At 32.2% G+C, this 22,763-nt stretch overlaps 2 protein-coding genes across 6 annotated transcripts in view; both read right to left on the reverse strand.

The window, feature by feature from the left end:
* Nucleotides 1-4,186: 4,186 nt before the first annotated feature.
* LOC111058786 (sodium-independent sulfate anion transporter) lies at nucleotides 4,187-16,923 on the reverse strand. Of its 2 annotated transcripts, none has more exons than XM_039434874.1 (12): nucleotides 16,798-16,910; nucleotides 15,832-15,992; nucleotides 14,568-14,763; nucleotides 13,712-13,935; nucleotides 11,588-11,771; nucleotides 10,467-10,631; nucleotides 9,439-9,600; nucleotides 8,704-8,844; nucleotides 7,843-7,988; nucleotides 7,011-7,193; nucleotides 6,029-6,206; nucleotides 4,187-4,426 (listed from the first exon to the last, which is right to left on the reverse strand). In XM_039434874.1, exons 1-12 carry the CDS (start codon nucleotides 16,814-16,816, stop codon nucleotides 4,305-4,307), a joined length of 1,881 nt encoding a protein of 626 aa, XP_039290808.1. In that variant the 5' UTR covers nucleotides 16,817-16,910; the 3' UTR covers nucleotides 4,187-4,304. The 2 variants fall into 2 exon arrangements, with proteins under 2 accessions (XP_039290808.1, XP_022202049.2); XM_022346357.2 differs by having other exon boundaries at nucleotides 4,199-4,426; nucleotides 15,832-15,977; nucleotides 16,798-16,923.
* A 1,317-nt stretch (nucleotides 16,924-18,240) lies between these two features.
* LOC111058789 (serine hydroxymethyltransferase, cytosolic) overlaps nucleotides 18,241-22,763 on the reverse strand; it is a 34,544-nt gene continuing 30,021 nt past the window's right edge. For 2 of the 4 annotated variants that reach the window (XM_022346359.2, XM_039434876.1), the window contains exons 7-9: nucleotides 20,941-21,115; nucleotides 19,438-19,554; nucleotides 18,241-18,980 (exon numbers count right to left, since the gene is read on the reverse strand). In XM_022346359.2, the coding sequence (XP_022202051.1) occupies nucleotides 18,820-18,980; nucleotides 19,438-19,554; nucleotides 20,941-21,115 (453 nt within the window). In that variant the 3' untranslated portion in view covers nucleotides 18,241-18,819. The remainder of the gene's footprint in view (nucleotides 18,981-19,437; nucleotides 19,555-20,940; nucleotides 21,116-22,763) is intronic. The other 2 variants (XM_039434875.1, XM_022346360.2) reach the window with 1 other exon arrangement.

Here is a 22,763-nt window from a genome sequence, read left to right on the forward strand (position 1 = left end):
ATTGTTAGCCTCAAGGTCGCGCATTAAATGATGGAATTCGCCATAGGTCTTCCTTTTTTTATTGATTGGATGTACCCACTGGTCCCGTGCTGTCACCGAATACAATAATACCAGCTCATTATCACCACTACTGCTGCTGCTGGAGTCATCAAACCAAGGTAAGCCACAAGAAAATCCAGATTCACACCACGGGACCGTCGGAGTTGACATCTTCCTGCATACTGACGGGAAACATGGCCGGTATAGCATCGCAACAGTCGTGGCGGTGTGAATTGGCATGTGGCTAGCGTGGCCGGCGTGGCGTGCGTCCACCCACGCACGCCACGTGCTGTGTGGAATGGCCTTTAAGCTGCGTTTACACCAAATTTATTAACGAAATGTTAATAACTTATAGATGCTATGCACTCTTATAGATTGAACGGAACTTGACCAGCTGTCAATATGTTAATCATGTGTATGGTAAGTTATGTTCAATCTAATAGAATCTATAAGGATTGAGTTATTAACATTTTGTTTTGTTAATAACTTTGGTGTAAATGCAGCTTAACGCTTGAAATTAAATTTTGTGTTAGAATAGAATCTATACTAAAAAAAATCGGGTGTGGCGCACTCACACAACTTTCCTTGCCGTTATGAAAATTGATCACCTGACGCTAGTGTTCCCGCGCATCTCAAGTCTACTATTCAAAGATTTGAGCCAGCTGGTGACAGCACAATAACGCTGGAGACACACGAGGTCTGCTATCTCTTCATAGTGAATCATTTAATAGAATCAACAGTTGCCAACAGTTTGCAATTGGATAATCACATTTTCTCGAATTTCGAGCTTATTTTTAATTTTTTAGGTGAAAATTGTAAGCAAGATCAGCCTTCACCGAGTATGTAAGGGTGGGAAAATGAAAAAACAAGAAATGATCGTACTGGTTTTGATAATTAAAACAAAACAATAAATTATTAGTACAAAATTACAATTATAATTAGAAATTAGGAAATAACAATAAACAGATGAATATTTCAGGGGCTACTCGCTTGGCTGCTAGTGAAGATTAAATTTGTTGTGGTTATGGAAAATTTAAAACAATGACTCAGTAGTCACCTACCTTTATGATAATGGCCCCCAATTTGGCATCCACTGGTTGAACGCGACGTTAATTATTAAAATAAAAAAACTGATCTAATGAAGTGGGTTCAGATCCCCTCCTATTCAATAATACAATTCTCTTTAAACTGCCCGAACTGTGACAGGAAAATTGTATTATAAAACAAGAACAAAATCTATCCCCTTCACCAGAACAGCCGGACTTTTACTCACAGTCCTATCGAACGAGCTCACACACAACCCAAGTGAAATTTTTGGGTATTAATATATAACTCAGTCAATGCCAAACATGAAGCCATTTCAAATAAATATTTTTATCAGTCGCACAAGCGAGCACGTTTGTTATAAAAAACAAAAGAGAAGCTACAATAATTTTGATAACAAAATGAAATAAACAATCTTTCTGTCGATGACAAAAACTGTTCAAAGACAAAAACATTGTTCATTAAACTTTCGTAAATTAAAACTCTAAAATCCTGATCAATATGAGATAAATATATGATTCATATATATGTCCCATATGACCAGGTGACAAAATGTTACTAAACATTAATTGTAGAGATTCTCATGCTCAATCTTTTCCAATCGAAATTTTTTGTTTAAATTGTATGTGAAGCCTGATAATTGATAATCTAAAATCAAACTTTGCATAGGTGGGGCGGAGCTCCTAAAATTTTTACAGATATGGGACTTATGGCAGTTGATAGAGCTTATCAATGACTATGGTAGGTATAACTTTAATCAAAATCGTTGGAGCCATTTTCGAGAAAATCGCAAAAAACCCTGTTTTTGACAACATTTTTGCCATTTTAGCCGCCATCTTGAATTGCATTTGATCGAATTTGGTCGAATCCTTAGAGTGTAAGGACCTTAAGTTCCAAATTTCATGTCATTCCGTTAATTGGGAGATGAGATATCGTGTACACAGACGCACATACACACACACACACACACACACACACACACACACAAACATACATACCAATATCAAAAAACCACTTTTTTGGACTCAGGGGACCTTGAAACGTATAGAAATTTAGAAATTGGGGTACCTTAATTTTTTTTCGGAAAGCAATAATACTTTCCTTACCCACGGTAATAGGGCAAGGAAATAATAACATTCTAAATGTAAAATATCTCAATATTTTGAACTAAGTAAATTAATAAAAGTACAAAACAATTTTAACGATTGTCATAGATGAAATTGAAATTTTCTATTTTTGAGGTACTGTGCGGTAAGTTTTAAATCAAATACAAACCTTGTTATCCTGTTGTGAGTAGGGTATCTGTGCTGCTTCAACCATTATATATTTTTTACTCGAAAAAATACCGGTTAGATTTTTGAAGAATTTAGAAATAAACTTTCATTTCTTTGATACCGTTTTTTAAATACTTTACTAAATGAAACAAATCAATATTATTACTTTTTGATTTTTTTACAAGAACACTAAATTTACATTAAAATAATGCCTATTCACCTCATATGATATTATGAACACATGGAATACCTTCTGCTAGATTGACAAATGCATTAATTTTACATTCTTTCAATTTGTATTAAGTTGACCCACGGTATATAGAAGATTTTTATAGATTTTCATCTAAATACCGTGAGTTGACCCACTTTCTGGAATACAAATACACCGTGATTCAAAAAGAATACCACAACTTTGAAAATCTGTATTTAATCAAGAAAACATAATAGAAACTTGGGTTATAAATCAATATGAAGAGTATTAAAATAAGTTTTTCCCCACTTGAAAACAAGTTCACAAATGTTCAATGTGACCCCTTCCAGACACTCGAGTGATATCAATACGATACTCGAACTCGTTCCACACCCTCAGTAGCATATCGGGCGTAACAGTTTGTATAGCTGCTGTTATTTCTTGTTTGAGCTCCTCAATGTTAGCTGGTAGAGGCGGTCGATACACCTTATCTTTAACGTACCCCCATAGAAAAAAATCGCATTGGGTGAGGTCAGGGCTTCTTGGAGGCCAGTGATGAAGTGCTCTGTCTCGAGCTACTTGGCGGCCGATCCATTGCCTCGTATAGTTTTCATTCAAATAGGCACGGACAGATGAGTGCTAATGGGGTGGTGCTCCATCCTGCTGGAATATGAATTCACGTGCTTCTTCTTCGTGTTGAGGGAACAGCCAAGTCCTCAACAACTCTAGATAGGTTAGTTCATTGTTAGTTGCACCTTCGAAAAAAAATACCAAAACCTTTATTGGCTGAAATGTTGCTTCATCACTGAACACTAATTTTGAAATGAACAAGTCATCTGTTTCCATTTCACCAAGGACAAACTCACAGAACTCGATTCTTTTAACCTTGTCAGCTTCACGAAGGGCTTGAACCAATTGAAGACGATAAGGTTTCATTGCTAACCTCTTCCGTAGGACTCTCCAAATGGTCGATTGAGGAAGTTGGAGCTCTCTGCTAGCCCGGCGGGTAGATTTTGTTGGACTGCGAACAAATGCTTCCTGAATTCGTGCTACATTTGAATCACTCGTGCGCGGCCGTCCGGAACTTTTCCCTTTACACAAACACCCATTATCTGTGAACTGTTTATACCATCGTTTGATACACCATCTATCAGGGGCCTATTTCACAAAGGTACAAGTATTGTTACCAACCATGGTTACGAACAAGTACTTGTAGTTACAAGTTTACAAGTACTCACGTTTCACGAAAATTTATGATCTACAAGTTTACAATTTTACAAGTCTACAAGTACTTCAATAGTAGCCTAAACATAACCTATTTTCATGATGATTTCCTTTTTTCATCCTTTATAAAGGTTATTTGTACTTTTCAATAACTACTTTGAAAATATTTGAAAGCAATATAATGTTTTTTGTACAGTCTACTTCATTTATTGCTGAATTTGTAACCTACACACTATATGTACTCTGTATATATATATATATATATATATATATATATATATATATATATATATATACTGTGTATATTATACTATTAGTACACATAACCTATGAGGTAACACATTAATAACTATTTTGGAAATTTATTAAATTTAATTTCCTGATGCATATATTTCCTAAATAATGAATTTTAGAGGGATATAGGACATTTTTGATTATTAGAAATATTTATTGAACATTTAAAATCATTCACTTGTAAATCCTTTACATAGCTTTCCACATCGGTAGAAATTTCTTAACAAGTTAAAAACTTTTTAAACTACTTCTGGTTTTGATGTGATAGTTTCAATCATAGATACAGCTTCCTCAGAGCGATTCTTCTCAGCCTCTCCTTCATGACCTCTGTGAATTATGGGTTGAGCAAACCTTATGCTACCTGAAAAACCAAATTTTCGTATTTTCAAAATTGTCACATCCACATCCACATTTATGTTTAGAAGTACAAAAGTACAAAATTTTAAAAGTATACAGTACAATAATAAAATTAACAATATTATGAGTACTGTAAATAAATTTATATAAAAAGGCACTACTAGCATAAGTGGAACTTGTTCGCCAGCAGTGAGTGCGATTGAAAAATACAAATATTATAATATTAATCAAGACTAAAAGTGGATATATACTATAATACCCATCGTACAGAATCAAGAAAAACGTACTATAACAGACGGATTATAAACTATGTTCTTAAGTTATTACAAAATTAGCATTTCACACACTTATCTTGAAATAAAACTCTAGCTTTTACCCACTCTTCTATTTCACTACTTAGTTTTCTTGTTATTCTATTGTTTATAAAGTGATGTGGGACTATATTAGCAAAGTATTCCATGAAGTATGTGAGTTGATGTTTATTTATAGTTAATCTTGTAAAGTTTCGAGTATAAGGATTGAGTACAGACGGACGAAGGTTGTGTAAATGTGTATTCAAAGTAATATGCTGCTTATTTCTATTGGCATGTGTAATAATTTTCCCTACAAAGACCTGTCGTAGCGTTGAAACCCCAAATTCAACAAACAAATTCCTGCTAGGATACAGCCTAGTATTCTGATATCAGAGGCTTACAATGATTTTTAATCACAATGCTTTACAATGATTTTCATTTTTTTAATTTCAAGACAAGCGTCTTGAAAACATCAAGATACCACTCAAGAGTTACAAATAAATGATAAGTATCCCTAATCAATCCCTAGTATGATTTTTCACCGATTTTTTTTTTAATTTGTCAATCATGTTTATTCAAATGGTAATTTGCGCTGAACGCCCTTTTTACTTTACTGAGATTATGCTTCTTTACTATTGACATTAAATCATAAAAATATATATTTCTAAACAAACCAAATGATGGAAAGATCTCAGTTACTATCTTTCAAACATTGATCAAGATTTTAACAATTTTACATCTGTAAACACTTATCCGTACTAAGAGAGTTGAATGGTACGCGATTGTGATTATCTTGTTTGGAAGGGTCCTAGCTATAAATTTTTGTTCTATCATGTATGTATAAATTGCCAAGATCCCTACATTTTTTTTAAATTCATTATTTCGAGGGGGCAGAGGGGTCTGTATATTCGCCCCTGATTTGCACAGTTCAGTATAAGTAATTGTGTAGGCCATAACAAGTGTGACTATATAGAGCTACCACTGTATTCTTCAGAGGATGAAAAAAACTCGTTTTTTATCTATTCCCCTTGGTTATCTTGTTATCCAGATTCGTTATCTTGTCATTAGACTCGTATATCGTAGAAGAATGAACATATTTGCTTGAAATATCAAATTTATCAACCAAAATAGTAGGAGCGGAATTTTACAATGGACAATTTCATTTTTGAATACTGGTTTATTGAGTAATGGGGTTACAGGGTAAAGTAAGTAAAGGGTATGATACACACTCTATAAAATACACAGTAGACTAGTATTAAATGATTTTCAAGAAAATATTAATTCAATTTGTGTATAGAATTTCATTCTCGCACCTCTTATAACACTTTCCAAATGTTTTCTGCTAGTGCAGATCAATGTTGGATTCGATTCTGTTCCGCTGTATCCTTGCATCAACTGATCTATTATGTCTCTATTCGAAGAATTGCTATTCACAATGAAATGCATTCCTCGACCACTTTTCTCCAGTTCAGAGACAAGAGCGCATAGTTCCTGCAACAAGATTTCAATGAAAGTACCTAGTTAGTTCTGTCATAGTCTTTATGAAAAAAACTGTAATTTATTTAAAAAATATCAATTTCTACTTACCAATTTCCACATATCATATTTTACGGAATATGATTGTGTTGATCTTACCAATAATATCATCCATATCCATATTCGACTTTACTGATCTCACATTAAAAAATAATACAGTATTAAATAATGATAACATATAAACAAATGACAATTCAACTCAATACAAGATATTCAATATTCATTCAATAAAAAAAACTAAAAAACGATTCACATATTTAAGAATAGAGCACAACTCAACTGAATACACAAACTAAAACTTAAAACTCAACATACACTATAGAATATTCAAATTTCAAATCTGCACAGAAACGGCAGCTTAATACAATTCAATTTAAAAAGCACACATTTGGAGCAACATATTGAACAACCGAATCAATTGATTGTGAAGTTTTTTTTGTGAAATTGTGACAATTTATTGTGAAAATCAACTGACAGTTGACTTAGTATTTTTGTGATTGCCGACTTAATTTAAAGGGACATACTCATTCAGTCAATGCCTCTAATTTCATTAAAGGTGTTAGTTATGATCGCATACAAGTATAATTCCTGGATAACATAATACTAATAGCAGGTGGTTTAGAACTCAATTACACTTTGAAAGTTACGGTACACTTGAAAATTGTTATACAATCCACAGCTTACTTAGAAATACTTGGTTAGAGGAACTATGAATATAATAAATTTATAATTGTCAAAAATTGATAAGTAATGACATACTTTGACGCAAGTGAAATCTAGTCCAATGAAATGCTGACAGTCGATTGCAACAGCTATCAAATCCGTTCTCGAATTATGGCCATCTTCAATTTTTTTCAAGATTCCATTTCTCAAACTATCAATTGCTGGGAAGTAGAGACCTCGATCAGGCACCACCAACAAATAATACTGATCCTCTCCTATCTGTCAATTTGAGAATTGAATAAGAGATGAAAAAGTTGAAAAATATAAATTATTTTATGTACAATAACTCAAAAGACATGTAGTCAATATTGTCAGGTTTCAAAGTAACCAAAGTGAATTATTAGATGACAATAATTAGTTATATTATTTAGAGGATGGTAAACAACTCGAACTTCAAATATTCATCTTAATTGAAATGCAAATAATGCTCCAACTTGACCTTTCTATTCAAGAGAAATATAATATAATATAATGTTTTAAATTTATAAAATACTTCATGAATTAGAAAAGGCCACAAGCATGTTGTATCAAATAAGGCCACCAAAGAATAATAATAAGTTTGGAAGTAGGTATTTGATTAGAAAATTTGGATGATTCAATAAGGAAAATTCATGTATCAGTCATTGGACGATAAAAAAGTATCATTTTCTCATAAAGTTTTGAATAAATTGCATTTTGAAGGAATTTTGGAAGAGCAGTTGAATGATTAACAATGAACAATATTCTAGTTGAATGTGAAAAGGATTACACAGTATATAACACAGAAATCGTCTTTTTCTTGTGAAAAATCAATAGATAATAATTATATGAATTGCTTGTCTAAACATTAAAGCCTGCAGACAGCAAAATCGGCACATCCTAGAATTACCTGCTCAATTTGAAACGATACTTTCGTTGCCTGCCACAGATGAAGCAGGTATAATGAGTTGATGGCCACCCCACTTATAAGTCCAACCTCCACACCCATTATAAGACTTATGAACAGTGTGATGATTGTTAAAGCGAAATCGAATTCTGAAATAATTAATAGGCTATGAAATGAATGATTAAACAAACCATATCAAATACATGCATTGTCAGAACTGCTACCGTACATGAAGATCGCTACGGTATTATTGTAGCATGGATAAATACTGATTGAAAGAAATTATGAGAAAAATGATAAGCAAGATGATGTCAATTTATGATAAAAATGTAGAATGCAAAGAACATGATACAACTTATTATTATTTTTACAACTATCATTTACATGCCAATGTTGTTGTTTTAAACCCACAAAAAATGTGCATCAATAAGATTGTGTTACCATTACTGGTTCAAAATGAGTAGATGATTGAGCTTTATGTTTGATAAATTTAGGGTGACATTGTCAGTACTTCTTATATCTATTATTGCCTCATTCCTAGCTATCTATGGATGATACTTACAAAATATTGTCATACATTGTTTAAGCGTTATATTTTTTATCTTTGAAAACTATTATAGTGCTTAAATAGCCTATGTTTTTGAACTACAGCTGTGAACACTTAACTTCTCCGATTCAAGTACCTACTGTATCTATTGTTGTACTCCTCCTCTAAACACGGACTTGTTTCATATTAGAGGAGTAATTTTCAGGGAAATGTATTGTAATGTATACTTTGTGGAAATAAAATAGATTTGAATTATCATAGATTATTGAAGCAAATATTTACTTTGAAATTAGTCAAGAATTGATCAAATAACTCACTTTTTATAGGCCACATTTCAAGTAGAAGATGCCATTCAATAAGGTTGATAACGGCACAGATCAAGACAGCCGATAAAGTAGCTCTAGGAATCAAGTGGAAGAACGGATTTAGAAACGATATAGATAGAAGCACCAACAATCCTGAAAAATAAAGTTTTTAATGTTTGAAAAATAGTTTTGAAGATGGAATAATAAAATGAAGAATATCAATGAAGAACCAATAACATAATATATCAAACAATGAAAAAATGGGCAACACAATTAGTAGGTAGCAATAAAAATATAAGCTACCTCATGATTTTGTCTTGAGAATATGCAATTCGGAAGTGGGAACCTTCCCCTGACAACTTTAAATTACAATTTATTTTTGTCTCACTGCTATTATTCTATATTCTGATTAAACCAAATTTTTTACTAAATATTGGATATTCATAATTTATGTTTTTATTTTATTACATGAAGAACACAACTTGAACTTGTAAGATACTGTTCAATTTGAATAGTGAATACCACATTAATATGGTTTTATTCAGTTGTGGGACGATTCTACATTATATCTGATAATAATATTAGATTTATTGAAATGAAGTTGGAATGTAAAATGAAGTTGAAAGTTGAAGATAAAATAAGATAAGCATATGTACCGTGAAATGAGCAGGTTTAAGATCGGCCCAATAGACATCAGAGATTTCAAATAAAGATTAGTTTTTTTGAAATCTATTACTGGTTTTTTACCTGAGAATAGACTAGATAGAGGTGACCTGACCCCACTGGAACTTGCGACGGCACTGCGAGAGATGGCACCACAAGTGGGCATGGCACCAAAGCACGCTCCCAACATGTTGCAAATTCCCAATGCTATCATTTCTTGCTGGGCTTCCACTGATTTGCTTTTCGCTAATATTAAAAAAAAGTTAATAAAAGACAACAATTGTTAAAAATAAATTGGACCCATATCATATACTTCACCCATCTTAAAGTCTTGTATTATTAGTTTTATTATAGCGTAACAGTCATTGACACCATAGTTTCTAATATACTTAGTTTGAAATGAAATACCATAACTGGATGGATTTTACTGGAAAAGACTGAATGGTAGTACTGTATTCATAGTTTAAAGCTATTTCATTCTTGTAAATTATTGACAATATTCTACCTCTGACAAATGTGAGAGAGTCAAAAATGAATAAAAGTTTTTGGGAATTTATTGTAAATTCTGGGAAGTTTTTGGGAATGATATTGTAAATGCCAGGCGAAATAGGAATCGAACCCTTATTACTCCATGAATAGATTTTGACAATAGCAGCATATAACAGCATTTTTTATTGTGTAATGAATGATAACGCAATAATTATTATAATTGGCGAGTATACACTGTATGCAATTACAAACTACTAAACATAGAATTGTTGAATTTCTCTTTAAAAAAGAAAAATATGAAGAAGTACGTCAAGTCTTTATACATTATAATTAGTCTCATTTGCCAGTGTGAAAATATAAATGAGTTTGCAATATCTAATGAATAGACACATTAGAAAAACAAATTGGAGATTTAGTTTCAAAAAATGTATCATATTTCTATCTTAAAGTACGATATATGGCAGCACACTTTAGGTACTGAACTTCCGGAATCCAACTGTCCGATTCACATACAATTGATCACTTGATGCCACTCATTAAAGCCTTTCATATTGCACTAGTTTTCAAAAATTCCGTTCATTTAACTGATTTATTGACAATCGTAAAAGTCTTGAATAACTTACAAAATGCTTTGCCTATAGCGATATTCTCGATAACAGCGATTAGTGGAACTATAATGATTCCAGTTTTAATCTCCATTGCCATATCAGTGAATGTGTAAGTGCTATTGCTAATAGTTGTATTCAAGTTTGGTATCTTGAACGAGGAAATACCAGAATCCACAGCGCCTGGAAACATTGAAAACATAAAATGAACTATAAATGTTGATAGGTGATTTATGATATTTTTCAGCAATGATTTATGAAGTTGTATAGTTTTATTATGCGCATCAAAATAATTTAAAAAAGCACAGACAAATAATATGATGAACGATTCTTATCACTGTTTCTTAACTACTCCAGAGTTCGTTCAACTTACTAGATGAGTCAAAGGAAACGGTTTCAACTATGGATGATACAAGAAACTATAATGCTTAGAACAGAATGCACATTTTTTTCAACAGAATATTCACATTGTGATTTATAGTCCAACATACGTTCCAATATCTGAAGCTGAAACCCACTAAATACAAACACAAGTAGGCTTCAATACAAAAATTCAAATAATAGCGCGGATGCACTTGTAGGATGACAGGGGGATAGGTAGTGGAAAAAGTTCTTCTACTCCACTCTAAATCTTATGTATTCTGTATTGTAGAGATATTGTAACTTTACCAGTGATACCTATGCTATTATTCAAGGATTGGAATTGAAACATTGAATTTATCACTAGGAACTGATTATCGATAAATTAGCATCATAATTACTCATTGAAGATACAGCAGAATGATTATATAAAACATAGTTCACACTTTGCTGTATTGTAGGGCACATGATTTGAAGAAAATGGATTAAACTGTATTTCTTACACATGATAATATTGCACGTATTCAATGTTTATGCTACATATGAATGATAAATTAATATGACCATTTGAAATTTAAAAATGTGTCAATAAATTTTTAAAACTTTTAGATTAATTAGTTACTTATTAGAGTATTGACCAACCGTTCAAGTTAGGATGAAAACCGTGGTAGAAATTGATCTGTGGCACTTTTACAGTTTAAACATGAGTATCAGTTCAAATCAAATTGTTGAGATATAAAAGGATACTATAATTCATTATGATTTGATGAATAACTCACCAGTGAGTGTGAATGGAATATGAGTACAGTATTTTTGGAAACACGCTGTAACTATCATACACACAATAACCACTATAGCATTGCGACTTGTGGATATGAACCAGATTATTTTATTCACAATTTCGGCTTTGGCTTTCTCTAATCTGCTTTTGCGTTTTGTTCGCAATTTCACATCCTTCAATTCCTGAAAAAATTTAAATGTTGAAGTCTAATGTTGATTGAAAAATTAATGTTCAATCGAAAAATGTTCTTGAGCTTTGATATTCTCATTTGACTATTATAAACATTAAAACTCCACAATTCACTTACTTCATACATCACGATGATAGAAACCCCAAGAAAATTCAAAACCGCCGTTAAAAACTGTATTATAACAACTGGAAGAAACTATATAGAAAACATTTTTTCGAACTATATGTGAGCTCACTTACCCAATGTATTTGCAATGTATTTGAGCGAAAAGAGGAGAAAATTCTCTACAACCTTGACTACTTTTTCGATTTTTCAACTGAAGTGTTTCACAAGATACGCAACTTTGAATATAAGAGAATGTGGAAATGATTAACGTATAAAAATTTCTTCGCATATTCAAACTTGCGTATCTTGTGAAACACTTCAGTTGAAAAATCGAAAAAGTAGTCAAGGTTGTAGAAAATTTTCTTGTCTTTTCGCTCCCATAAATCGTTTTCCTGATTTTAGTACCGTTCAAAAGCTACAGCTAACTGAAAAAATGATAATTTTCATTTTCTCATTTTTTCTGCGATTTTACTGTTATTCAATAGTCTCTAAAACGAGTAAGATACCTGATAGAGACTTGCGATTGGTCTCAAATGAAATAAACTTACATGCTCTATAAGATACGTCGCCTTAAACCCATCTTGCATGACTGTTTATTATCGAAAAACTGTCGCGACTGTGAAAATGAGGAAAATATCGAAAATTTCTTGATTTTTTGAATCAAACGTATCTCACCTCACGATTATATTTTTGCAAAATTCATCCACATCACATGAAAGAGGAGATTCTGTTCTTTAAATCAAGACCAAGTACCATTTTTCATCATTTCGGGTTACCGAGATACACAGTTTTGAATATAGAAATTGGCCATTTTTCTGTGTATTTAAGGGCTAAAATAAACTAAGAGTGGATTTTTTTTTTCATCAAATTTCAATTATGATACATGATTTTGAACCGCCTTGATGAGCTGAGAAGAATGATCTGTAGAACGAGGAGATCAGATCATTCTGTCAAAAGCTGTAAGTTTTTAAAGTTTTGATCCTTGACGTATCCTTATGATGTCCTTTGATTTCCCCCACTTGGAAATACTGAAATTAAATGTTTCTAACGGGTAATTCTCATAGAAAATAACCCGCTTGAGACTATTTCAGCCGAAATATGTATTTTTTTGTTAGGAAGGCCTTGATAAGGTCCTATAATGAAAAATTTGTATTTCGGCTGTAGGACATGATTTTCTATTTTTGGGTATATCCGCCCTCCCCCCACTACTAAATTTGAAAATTCCTAAGAAATCCTGTTCATAATGAATTGTTCTTTCACGTGATGTGTGGTTTTTTATCTATACTGGAAAAATATCCATGTTGTATAGGGTAGAAGTGGAAGGTTTGCATAATTTTGAAAACCATTTAAAAAATACCCCTTTTTTGAAAATTCGTAGCTCCGGAACCAAAAATGGTAGAATCCTGGGCGACGACTCGATTCATTGGAAATCTTATTCTTATTAAATTTTGTCGAAAATGATTTTTTTGAGAAACTCAAGGTTCACGAGATAAAATGGGAAAATTTAAAAAAGTCTGAAATTTTGGGGGTTTTGGGGGTGAAGCCGCCCTCTGGCGTGTCAGCAAATTTCAGATTCGAATTCAGCGCCCCAAAATACATATAGAACCGTCAAGAAAAATTCTTTCGGGGCTGTTTCCTGAAAAACGACCATTTGACTGGACTACATGTACATTTTATTAATATGATTGCTTGTTTGTATGTTGAAGATATATTTATTATTATTTTATTGAATAAAGGAACCCGTACACACATTATTATAATGGGTATTAATATACTCAATTAAGATTGAAAACTATCAAATAAACTATTCTTGAAACCAAAACTTACTTTCATAAGAAGTAGTACTATAATACATGTGACTCCAAGTATCAAGTCCCCGGAGAGCCTTATTTGTCCCAGATTGTTAGCTATAAGTTTAACACTTCCAATGAATCCCGATGACTTTCCCGCTATGCCTAGAATGTATTTCAGTTGCGTGGTGCCTACTATTATAGCCACAGCCGAAACAAACCCGCATATCACTGGCGCTGAGATGAAATCCATGAGAAAACCTGGAAAACAATATTAAATTTCAATCAATTTTCATCCAAAAAATATAAAAAGAAAACCTGTAAATGATCAAAATTCGATGAATCTATAAAGGATGATAATAATTGCTGTGATGAACATGATAAGAATATGCTAATAATATACAATTTTTTTTTTTAATCTTATACCGACATGTGATCAATTATACCCAAGTATTTATTCACGCTGAATGAAAAGACTGGATGACTAGAATGATATTTTACAACCACAGATTTACTCAAGTATTTATTTATGCATACTGTAAATGTATTAAATTAGAACAATTTGTGTACCGTAATTACTTGGAGATTGTTCAGGAACTCATGAAAAGCGTTAGTTGTAGGTGGACAATAATTTTTCCTCACATTTTAATAACTGAGTGCATGACATAGATGTTTAGGTGAAAAAAAGCATGAGTTAATTTTATATATTATAAAGCAGATCGAAATGGATAAAAATAATCAACTTCAATAAAAATAGTTCAAGAATCAATAAATTCACGTTCTGATAAATTTTCAAACATTTACACATTGTATCTACACGTAGAAACACCTTTGTACCGTATATGACCAAACAACCATTGATTAAAAATATACTCATTTTATGTGGTACTTACCTAGTTTGAGCAGTGCAAATAGTACGGCGACAAGTCCAGACAATAGTGTGAGGACACCGACAAAGTGAACATTCAAATGATTGGTGTAGGAGGCGGTGAGCAGGGACATCATAGCTGTGGGACCAATGAACACCTCCTTCACCGTGCCAAACACTGCGTACGCAAAACACCCAATAAACGCCGAGTTCAGACCATACTGCAATAAATAAATCAACTACTTTATTTAAATTGGACCAATACTTAATAAAATATTAAATTACTAAATTTAAATAAATATTCTATACCTTATTACGCGGTACTCCATTGTAAAGTTAGTTATTATAATTAAATAATTAAAAGAAAAATATTTGTTTTATTGTAGAATTAGTTATTCGTTACATTTACAGACAGAATTAAGTCCAATTTATGTGGACTGTCTAATCCTTTGTCGTTATTTTGAGTTAGATACCTAGTTTATTTATTCAAGCATGTGTTGAATTGATCATATTAACTTGAGAAAAACTAAATCAGAGAATATGGTTGATTCAGGATATAGGTGAGGTATCATAGTTCTTCAGGTCGCACCTGAATAATTTCCACGCTACTGACTTGAATTTATATTTCAGATAGCCGAGACCAGCGGGATTTTTAGGGGGCGTAATATGCTATAAAGAACGGGAACTCAAGAATGACCCAGATTCAGAGAATGATGGATTAATCTAGACTATTAGGCTAGTGATGAATGTTGAACACACCAAAAAATTGGTTCGCGTGCAAATAATAAGAGCATATATTATCACAAAAATGATTATAAATTCTACTCCCTTTTATTATTATATTAATCACTGAATTATTGTACTCGCTCTTATAAATGAAAATACAACAAAAATCTTGGCAATGTCAACAGAATTCGATCTGAATACTAATTCCTGGGATAGCTTATCATTTTCTTTTTAAATATTGTAGTTGAGTACCGGTACTAACCCTATGACTGATTCAATAAGATACAGAATTCAACCTTGGTATTAGAAACGTGTTGGATCTTGATTTCAAACTGTGTTATAACAAGAATCTTTACTGGGCTATAAACAACCTTTTTAGTCAACTATTTTATACTATGTTTTGCAACTAAGAGCCTTTCAATGATTTTAATTTGAAATGTAACTAATCAATATAACTTCATCCTGCAATATAACACATAATTTTGGACAAGTTCAAGCTAAGTACTGTCAACCCCTTGGAAAGAGTTCACATTTATAAACAAAATTGAATGATAATAATTTACCTGCGGTGTGAGACCAGCCAGAGCAGCATATGCGATACTTTGTGGAATCATTGTCAATCCTACAGTTATTCCAGCAATCACATCGGATAATAAAGAGAGTTTGTTGTAATTCCCCCATAATCTCACGATCGGGATGTATTTTTTCACTGTAAATGAAGCTCCTGAACAATATAGTTTAAAACTTGTGGTTTGATTCCAGGAAATTCATAATTCATATACAGTACCTACAGGGACCGATAACTAATAATAATTGACCTATAATAAAGAAAAAAGCGACCTACACATTGGACGTTTATAACACGAGATGCTATAAAATAAATTTATAAGTATTACAGGTTTTCCTGAATCAATGAAAATTCTGAGCAAAGGACAGGTAAAACTTTTAAATGACTGAAACAGGTTTCTGGTATAGAAAATCATTGATATTATTCAAACTAAATTGTTCGACTTATAACTTTAAACTCTTATAACTTGAAATTCACTTCATTTTCCCCGAGTTGGACCGATTCCTCAATGTTTTTAATTAATCAGTAAATTTATGTTTATATCAATGATAATTAACAAACCTAATTGAAAATGGGAAGTAGTTTTTCTAAAGAAAATTCAAAACATGAAAAATGTAAATTGAGTTTCAATTAAAATAATCAAATTCAAGTAATCAAATTCTAATAATAAGTAAATAAGCAAATTCAAATAATCTCATTTTTATTGCGGATGATCAGAATGTGAAACCCCGTTCTCATACAAAAATCGAATAATGCAAAATATATTATAATAGAAAGCGATTTCTGATTTTTTAAAATAAAATCTAAAGAAAACAAACAAGATCAACTCTTTAAAATGCAAGTTTTTTAATATTTTTTTCCACTTCAAGTTGATAATAAATTATCATTATTGTAGATAATCTAACTGGATGATCATAGCTTATAAGAAGCGATTTATTAGAACAAACTAATGTAAACTAACGTGTAGATTTTGTTGACATCTTGAGCTTTCCTTCAGAAACTGTTTTCAAACTTCAACTTACAGTTCCAATAACAAACTGATATTGTTTTACGATTGTGAGTTCTGCTCACACTGTTCGACTGCCTCCCCATTATTAAATTCTACTTCTGTTATCAGACCATATATTACATTCACGAATCTAATGATGCTTATGTAAACTCACATCTAGGCACCAGCTAAGATAAAGTCTGTCTAATTATGACAATGAGTGTGGTATTGACCCATTACACGTTTCTCTCTACAAATAATAGTACAAATGTAGACCAAGTTTTTAAGATTAATCTTCTACTGATAATTATAATTCATATCTTCAAAAAAGGACGGACAAACCATACATGCTACTTATGAAGATAGTGTGCGTACTTACACTATTGATCCAATAAACATTTTTCTCTACAGATAATAGTGAAGGAACAGGAAATTCAGGAATTAGTTATTTGTGCAAGTAGTGCGCAAAGTGACAGTTTGCTGCACCGAAAGAAACGTTTACGCACGAGCCGTAGGCGAGGGCGGAATGGTTTCTTGAGTGCAGCAAAAGTACTTTGCGCACGTATTTCGCATTAAATTTTTCCTACAGTTACCATTAAATATGAGAAGTGGTTGGTTATGGGTAAAATGATGGCTGAAATCCATCAAATGTTTGTCTGTATAATTTTGCTATTAATAACAACTTTAATTTATTTTAAACTTGATAATCCAATTGAAATTAATAATCGATAATTTTTCAAAATTAAATAAATCCAATTAATTTAAAAATTTGAATAATTTTGAGTAAATCTTAATTTCTAAATAATTTTTCAACCAATCAATTTATGAATGAAAAAAATATTTTAAATAATGAATAATTAATAATATTCAAAATGTATAATTTAAAGAGTTCTCATTCTTTTTCATTTAAAAATCAGAAAAAATATATAGAAAAAATTCGCATTCAAAATACACGCCAACAATGCGATGTTGTCAACAGCTGATTGGGATGGCTGCAAGATAATACGCAAAGTATTAAGAGTATGCAAAGTAATACTTTGCGCACTAGAGCGGAAAAGTGATTCTTTGCGTTCTGTAATCAGTGCAGGAATGGTCACTTTTCAAGGTAACTGTAGGAAAATAATATTTCTATTGATCGTTTAAAGTAATCGTAAGGAAAGGATAGTTGCTTCATGCTACAAACTAGAATATGAAGAAATATACAAATAAAGGGTTTTAATGAATCATCAAATATTTCTTACACTATAGTTACTACAGGATCTCAAGAGGATAGAAATTCTACTTAGGGCTTGCTTCCGATTACTAATGATATACCTCACACTGATTACATAGATTTTGAATATTAAAATATTAAAAATAAACACAAAGACAATATCAAATGAATAAAAAGGAGAAAGGAAGAGAAACAGAAAGAAATAAAAATTGATACATTTATTTCAGATACAATAGTACATTCATATCACATTCTATTAATTAATAGGACTGGCAAGTTACGCTTTAACTTAAATTCAAAGTTTATAAGAGAATCATGAGGTTTTATATAAAAACTGTGATCAAAAACGACTTCCACGAATTAAGGCACATTATCTCTTTCAAGAAAATTTTCTCGAGAGTAAGTAAGTTGATATTATAAAATGGAATGTAGTAAATTTGAATGTAAAGTATGTTCATAGGTAAAATGGACTGTAATGTTCAAATAAAAGTAGTTTGAATAAAAACAATTCAATAGAATAGAATAAAAAAATTAAAATTAATTATTAAATTATAATTATAATTATTATTTTTTTAATATGATGGGTTACATTATAAATTGATAAATGCTATTGTTTAGCCGTTCACGAATTCACCTTGAATCCAGGCCTTATTATAAGGCACCAACGTTAATACTCGAAGCAAAACTCTACTGGATATTAATGTGATTTTAATGAAAACTTACGGTGGTAGGTTTGTTTCTCAATCTTTAAAACCGCATAGTTTATCACAGAAGAAATATTCTCAATAATCATCATGACCAGGTAGAGGGAAACCTAGCGCAAAATCTTTCACTTCATTTTTCAACTTTTCAATTTGATCCTTGAAGTCTTCAACTGCCACCCTCTTGAATTCGACCAATTTCGGGCCAGATTTCTTCTGTATTTCCAGTCCTAGTTTCACAGCTGGAAAGAAAAATACAAATTTGAATGAATTATTAGTGATTATTCAACAGACAGTAGATGTAGAATAAGTTGTGTATTTTTCAAAATAGAATCCTCATCTTTTTTATAAGAACTTATTCCAATAACATTTACGTTATAGGATTAATTTTCTAAAGATTGTATAACAGATTACACTTCTCTCGCTACTTTGACATCATGTAAGTGAACAATAATATGTAAATGAAAAAGACTCATGTTTTAAAAATATAATATTTTCAGCCAGGCAATAAATAGATAAATGGAATAAATTATGAGTCTAAAAATACTTTCAGTTTCTGTATCATCTATCAAATTGAGTGAATAGAAAGTTGAATCATATTCTTTACATTAAAATTATAGAATTAAGGAATAGACAAGCTGTATGCATAATAATAGGATTTGAATGTTTTCGTTAAATTATTTGGATCAATTATTGTACCTGCGTCAATGAAATCAGCAATTTTGGAGAAATGGTGTTCCTTCAAGCCTCGAGTTGTCAGGGCAGGAGTTCCAAGTCGAATACCGCTGGGATTGAGAGCACTGGCATCACCAGGCACTGAAAAATACATAATTACTAAAATTATTTATTCATAGAAATAATAGGTAATAAATATACTCCACAAATACAGGAAACAAACAAGCATGCACATTGTGTTATCAACTAATGAAACAACTCGTACATTAACATCAATTTCATTAGAAAACCTGTAGCAACATGTCTTAATAAAATATGAAATTATTATATTATTTATATTTAATTCCCATTGAGTCTAATGATACATAAACAAGATAGCACTGTTCACGTGTGTTTGTCTTTTCGGTCTCAAAATTTTTTAGTTTTTTCAAAGTTTGGAATTTTCTGAATATTTGTGATTGATTTAATTCAATTTAGAAGTATTTTTTAAATTTAGAAATGATTTTTTTGTGTTTGAATTGTAAATTGAGTGTGCAATTGAAGAATGCTGAAGTGACACATAACCTAGCTACATTTGGACTGTTGTATAAATTAGAATTGGAACCGTTTTGGGTGTGAGCCTGTGATATTTTTCTGTAAGTTGTGTAATTCTGAATGATTAAATAAATGAATAAACATAATATAAAACTGAAATTATTACAGATAAGTACAGTAATAACGCATAGATTACACTGAAAACAAGATTTTTTGATAAAAATTATTTTCATTTAATATAAATAATAAAAATAACTGAATAAAATTATTGAACATTTTAAAAATAAAACTGCTGACAGTTGATGAACAGTCCTATGTCTCAGGTATCTTGATTATAAAATAATATATATTTCTTAATTGAATTCATATATTTCATAGAACTTCATTGTATAAATTATGTGTTTCAAAATGTGTCTCGATAATTTGCCCAAAATATTTGATAAGACTGGTCCGCTTCTTCTTAATTTCATGTAAATTGTTGATGCCAATGGAGTGGTTGACTTCACAGGTGATCTTATCACAAAGACAAGCGGCGTCCTATCGGTTCTTCAGGTGGAAGAGTGTCTGTTTAAGGCCAGTTCTGCTAACAGACAGTTATGAGCTGCAAAATCACTTTCCAACGGTTTGAACCCACCTAAAACTGTGGGTCCACTCACCTCCATTACCAATGCACAAGATCAGGCAATATGTTGGCATCATACACAAAAAAATGAATACAGATGGAAATTACTGAGATGTTGCAATTATTCAAATGCTAATGAATTAATAAATTATTAAACGAAAATCCCAATTAAATGCTGTGGATCACCCCGAAGACTTCTGCTATTGCAAATACTGACAACAGGGTAAACAGCTGGATGGAAATTTCTGTTGTCAATATTTGCAGTAGCAAGAAGTCTTCGGGGTGAATACAGCATTTGATTTGAATTTTCGTTTAATAATAATTATTAAAAAATTAATATTTCAAAAGTGAAATTGTGATTGAGAGCTAACCGGTATTTTTGTTGCAAGCGATGTTGACTTCGTCAAGGATGAACTCAGCTTTGCCTCCCGATAGTCCGACCGACTTGAGATTGACCAATAGCAAGTGAACGTCGGTGCCGTCCGCCGAGATCTTGTAGCCATGCGATTGCAGTTTTGTGCACAGCGCTTGAGCGTTCTTCACCACCTTCAATAACAACAACATAAAAAAATAGTAGGATTCAACTGAAAATGGGACCAATTGATAGTGAATAAGATACAGTGGTGAATAAGATTACTTTCAGATATTTTTTCTCGTCTAAATAAATTTTCTTTTTCTTTTAGAGACAAACAACCCAAACTATAAATAGCCCCCCCCGCATCAACAGCAGCATGATAGGCGGTAAAAACAAAACAAAAACAAATAAATTGACTGGCCGCAAGTCAACCAACCCAAACTTGCCTGCTCTGTTTACTTGCCGACCCGACAGCCTCGGCTGTTACCGCCTGTCATGATGCTCGTCCACCAATAATTTTTTTTTTTATTGTCAATACTATAGCTATCTAGTCTGGAGACTAATGAGCTAATTTTTTTTACCCTAACATACTACTTGAAAATGTTAACAGCGAATATCTCATTAGATATTCTTACTGATATTGATTGTTTAATTAATATGTACACTTATGACTGTACTATAGAAGCTAGATTTACTCAATCACTGCTCTGCTCTTTCACTGGACACCAATTGAACAAGCACTACACTAGTTCATACGGTTTCCTCCTTTTGAGCCTCCGCACCAACCCTCCATTGTCTAGCAGCTGGATCGCCTCAACGTTGTCGTGTTGGTGCAGTCGCCCCTCGTGCCTCTCCGCATGCCTCTGGATTTCGGTGGACACCAGGTCAACGTTCAGGTCTCTATGAAGATCGCTGTTCCTGACATACCAAGGAGCATCCACAATGTTCCTCAGCACCTTGTTCTGGAACCGTTGTATGACATTGATGTTGCTGTCTTTGGTACACCCCCAAAGTTGTATACCATATGTCCATACTGGCTTTAGTATCTGTTTGTACAGAAGTACTTTGTTTTGGATTTGTAGGTTGGAGTTTTTACCGATCAGCCAATACAGCTTCTTATATTTAATTCCCAGTTCCTCTCTCTTCTTCTTAACATGGGCCTTCCAGCAAAGCTTTGCGTCCAAAGTCATACCTAGATACTTGGCATCATTGGCATATGGTACAACTTGGTTGTTAATTGTTATTGGTATGGGCAGGTCCTTCTTATTGGTGAAGTTGATGTGAATCGACTTTGCTTCATTTAGTTTCATCCTCCACTTTCTAGTCCAATCTTGAATTTTGTTGATGGATCTCTGTAGTTTTTCTGTTGCAATATGAATATTACTGTCTACTGATAATATGGCTGTATCGTCTGCAAATGTTGCTGTAGTATTCTCATCAAGGCTAGGAATATCGCTGGTATAGAGTAGGTAGAGAAATGGTCCTAGAACACTTCCTTGAGGAACTCCTGCTTTTATTTCCTTCAAATCAGAATATGAATTGTCATGCCTGACTCTAAAGTATCTATCAGTCAAATAGAATTTTAATATATCTGTAAATTGCTTTGGTAGCACTTTTTTCAGTTTGGAAAGGAGACCTTCATGCCACACTTTATCAAAAGCTTGCCCTATATCAAGGAAAGCTGCTGAACAAACTTTTTTCTCTTCTAGGCTCTTCTCTATTACATTCACAATCCTATGCACTTGGTCTATTGTTGAGTGTTTCACTCTGAAGCCAAATTGGTGATTTGGAATTACGTGCTGTCTCTCAATTATTGGTGTTAGCCTACTCAGTAAAATC

Source organism: Nilaparvata lugens, chromosome 8, assembly GCF_014356525.2.
Source record: "Nilaparvata lugens isolate BPH chromosome 8, ASM1435652v1, whole genome shotgun sequence".
NCBI lineage: Eukaryota > Metazoa > Arthropoda > Insecta > Hemiptera > Delphacidae > Nilaparvata > Nilaparvata lugens.